At 43.0% G+C, this 2,901-nt stretch overlaps 2 protein-coding genes across 2 annotated transcripts; both read left to right on the top strand.

Annotated features, from left to right (window-relative positions):
• Positions 1-715: 715 nt before the first annotated feature.
• Positions 716-2,154, top strand: LOC138339402 (uncharacterized). Its single transcript, XM_069290997.1, has 3 exons — positions 716-959; positions 1,016-1,907; positions 2,013-2,154. The coding sequence occupies exons 1-3, from the start codon at positions 716-718 to the stop codon at positions 2,152-2,154; spliced, it is 1,278 nt and encodes a 425-aa protein (XP_069147098.1).
• A 12-nt stretch (positions 2,155-2,166) lies between these two features.
• On the top strand, positions 2,167-2,649 carry LOC138339401 (uncharacterized). Its single transcript, XM_069290996.1, has 2 exons — positions 2,167-2,461; positions 2,510-2,649. Exons 1-2 carry the CDS (start codon positions 2,167-2,169, stop codon positions 2,647-2,649), a joined length of 435 nt encoding a protein of 144 aa, XP_069147097.1.
• The last annotated feature ends 252 nt before the right edge of the window (positions 2,650-2,901 follow it).

Raw genomic sequence — 2,901 nt, 5'->3', positions numbered from 1 at the left:
ATGACATGATCCATAAAGAGATTGAAGTGTACGTGGACGATGTCATAATCGAATCCCGTGAGAGTTCGGATCATTTGACACTCTTGAGAAAATTCTTTGAACGTTTGCGTCGGTACAACTTGAAGCTAAATCCCGCCAAATGTGCTTTTGGAGTCCCAGCTGGGAAGTTGTTGGGGTTTATAGTCAGCAGAAGAGGTATTGAGCTCGACCCTTCCAATATTAAAGCGATTCAAGAATTACCTCCGCCGAAGACGAGAAAACAAGTGATGAGTTTCTTAGGGAGGTTAAACTATATCAGCCGGTTTATAGCACAATCAACAGTGGTGTGTGAGCCTATTTTCAAGTTGCTGAAGAAAGACGCCCCGACTAAGTGGACTGAAGAGTGCCAAACTGCTTTCGACGCTATCAAGAGCTATTTGTCTAACCCACCAGTATTGGTTCCGCCACGAGAAGGGAGTCCTTTGTTGCTGTATTTGTCTGTTTCAGATAGTGCCTTTGGATGTGTACTTGGTCAACACAACGAGACAGGGAAGAAGGAAAAGGCTATCTACTACATAAGCAAGAAATTTACTCCGTACGAATCTTGCAACACTTTGCTGGAGAGGACATGTTGTGCTCTGACGTGGCTTGCCCAGAAGCTGAGACACTATTTGTCATCGTTACTACATATCTCATTTCCAGAATGGATCCATTGAAGTACATCTTCCAGAAAGCAATGTCGACCGGAAAGTTAGCTAAATGGCAAATGCTGTTGAGCGAGTTTGATATCGTGTATGTGACTCAGAAGGCAATAAAGGCACAAGCTCTGGCTGATCATCTTGCAGAAAATCCCGTTGACGAAGAATATGAGCCACTCAAGACTTACTTTCACGATGAGGAAGTGTCATTTGTGGGTGAAGATATCTTTGAAGCGTATCCAAGTTGGAGATTATTGTTTGACGGAGCGGCGAATCACCAAGGTAAGGTGTTGGAGTAGTCTTGGTATCATAATCTGGTCAGCACTATCCTATGGCAGCCAAACTGCGATTCAACTGCACAAACAACATGGCTAAATACGAAGCTTGTATCCTTGGTTTGAAAATGGCCATTGACATGAATGTTTACGAGTTACTGGTTATTGGAGATTCAGACCTCTTGATTCATCAGGTTCAAGGAGAATGGGCTGTGAAGAACCCAAAAATTATATCGGACGTACAATGTGTGCAAAATCTGTGCAAAAGGTTTCGCAAGATCGAGTTCAGACATACTCCCAAAATACATAATGAATTAGTTGATGCTCTTGCCACCATCGCTTCAATGATTAAACATCCGAATACTGATTACATCGATTCACTGAATATAGATTTGAAGGAACATCCAGTCCATTGTTCACACATTGAATCAGAACCAGACGGTTTGCCTTGGTATTTTGACATAAAGAGATATTTGGAGTCTGGGACATATCCAGAAGATGCTACATCTGGTCAGAAGAAGTCGATACGCCGCATGGCTCTTAATTTCTTCGTAAGTGAAGAGGTCCTGTATAGAAGGACTCCAGATTTGGGTCTTTTAAGATGTGTAGATGCTGCTGAAGCTGTGAGGCTTATTGAACAGATACATGCTGGAGTTTGCGGTACACACATGAATGGGCTTACTTTGGCAAGAAAGGTTCTTCGAGCTGGTTATTTCTTGATGACTATGGAGAATGACTGTTGCAAATTCGTGCAAAAATGCCACAAATGTCAAGTGCACGGCGATCTGATACGGGTGCCACCTCACGAACTTAATGCTATGAGTTTGCCTTGGCCATTTGTAGCTTGGGGAATGGATGTCATCGGTCCTATAGAGCCAGCCGCTTCTAATGGACACATGTTCATTTTGGTTGCCATTAGTTATTTGACCGAGTGGGTGGAAGAAGCCTCTTACAAGTCGGTAACCAAGAAAGTGGTGGCCGATTTTGTCCGCAACAATCTGATATGCAGATTTGGAGTTCCAGAATCCATCATTACTGATAACGGTGCAAATCTCAACAGTCATCTGATGAAAGAGATATGTGAACAATTTAAGATTATTCACCGAAGGTCAACTGCTTATCACCCTCAAATGAACGGAGCTGTAGAGGCCGCCAACAAGAACATCAAAAAGATTTTGAGGAAAATGATTGACAAACAGTGAGGTTGGCACGAAATGTTTCCATATGCTCTACTAGGTTACCGGACCACGGTCAGAACCTCGACTGGTGCTACTCCATACTTGCTAGTCTATGGAACAGAGGCAGTCGTGCCTGTTGAAGTCGACATACCATCATTGAGGATCATCCAAGAAGCCGAATTGAGTAACATTGAGTGGGTTAGCAAACGGATTGATCAACTAGCTTTGATTGATGAGAAGAGAATGGTCGCCGTTTGCCATGGCCAGTTGTATAGACAGAGAATGACTCGCGCTTTCCACAAAAGAGTAAGAGCCAGAAATTTTGAAGTTGGTCAGTTGGTCCTTAAGCGTATTTTTCCTCATTAAGACGAATACAAAGGAAAGTTCGCACCAAATTGGCAAGGTCCCTACATGGTTCGTAAAGTACTATCTGGAGGTGCTTTGGTCCTGTCCGAGATGGATGGCACTGTATGGCCCAAGCCTATCAACTCAGATGCTGTCAAGAGATACTACGCGTGAAGTTTCATTTTGTATTTTCTATCATTTACTTGTAATCCTTCTGTTTCCTTTTATTTGTTAAATTTGATTTCTTATCTCTTTTGTAACGAACTACGTCTGACCTGAATTCTCGAGAACGAGATGCGTAGGTGGCCTATGTCGGCTTCGATCACCCCATTTACCCCCTTTATTATTTCTTTGTATCTGAACTACGTTCGACCTGAATTCTTAAGAATGAGATACGTAGGCGGCCATTGTCGGCCTCGGTCGGTT

This window comes from Solanum lycopersicum, chromosome 11 (assembly GCF_036512215.1).
Source record: "Solanum lycopersicum chromosome 11, SLM_r2.1".
Classification (NCBI taxonomy): Eukaryota; Viridiplantae; Streptophyta; class Magnoliopsida; order Solanales; family Solanaceae; genus Solanum; species Solanum lycopersicum.
Note: the sequence above shows the minus strand (reverse complement) of the source record. Positions and strands in the feature narration are given on the sequence as shown.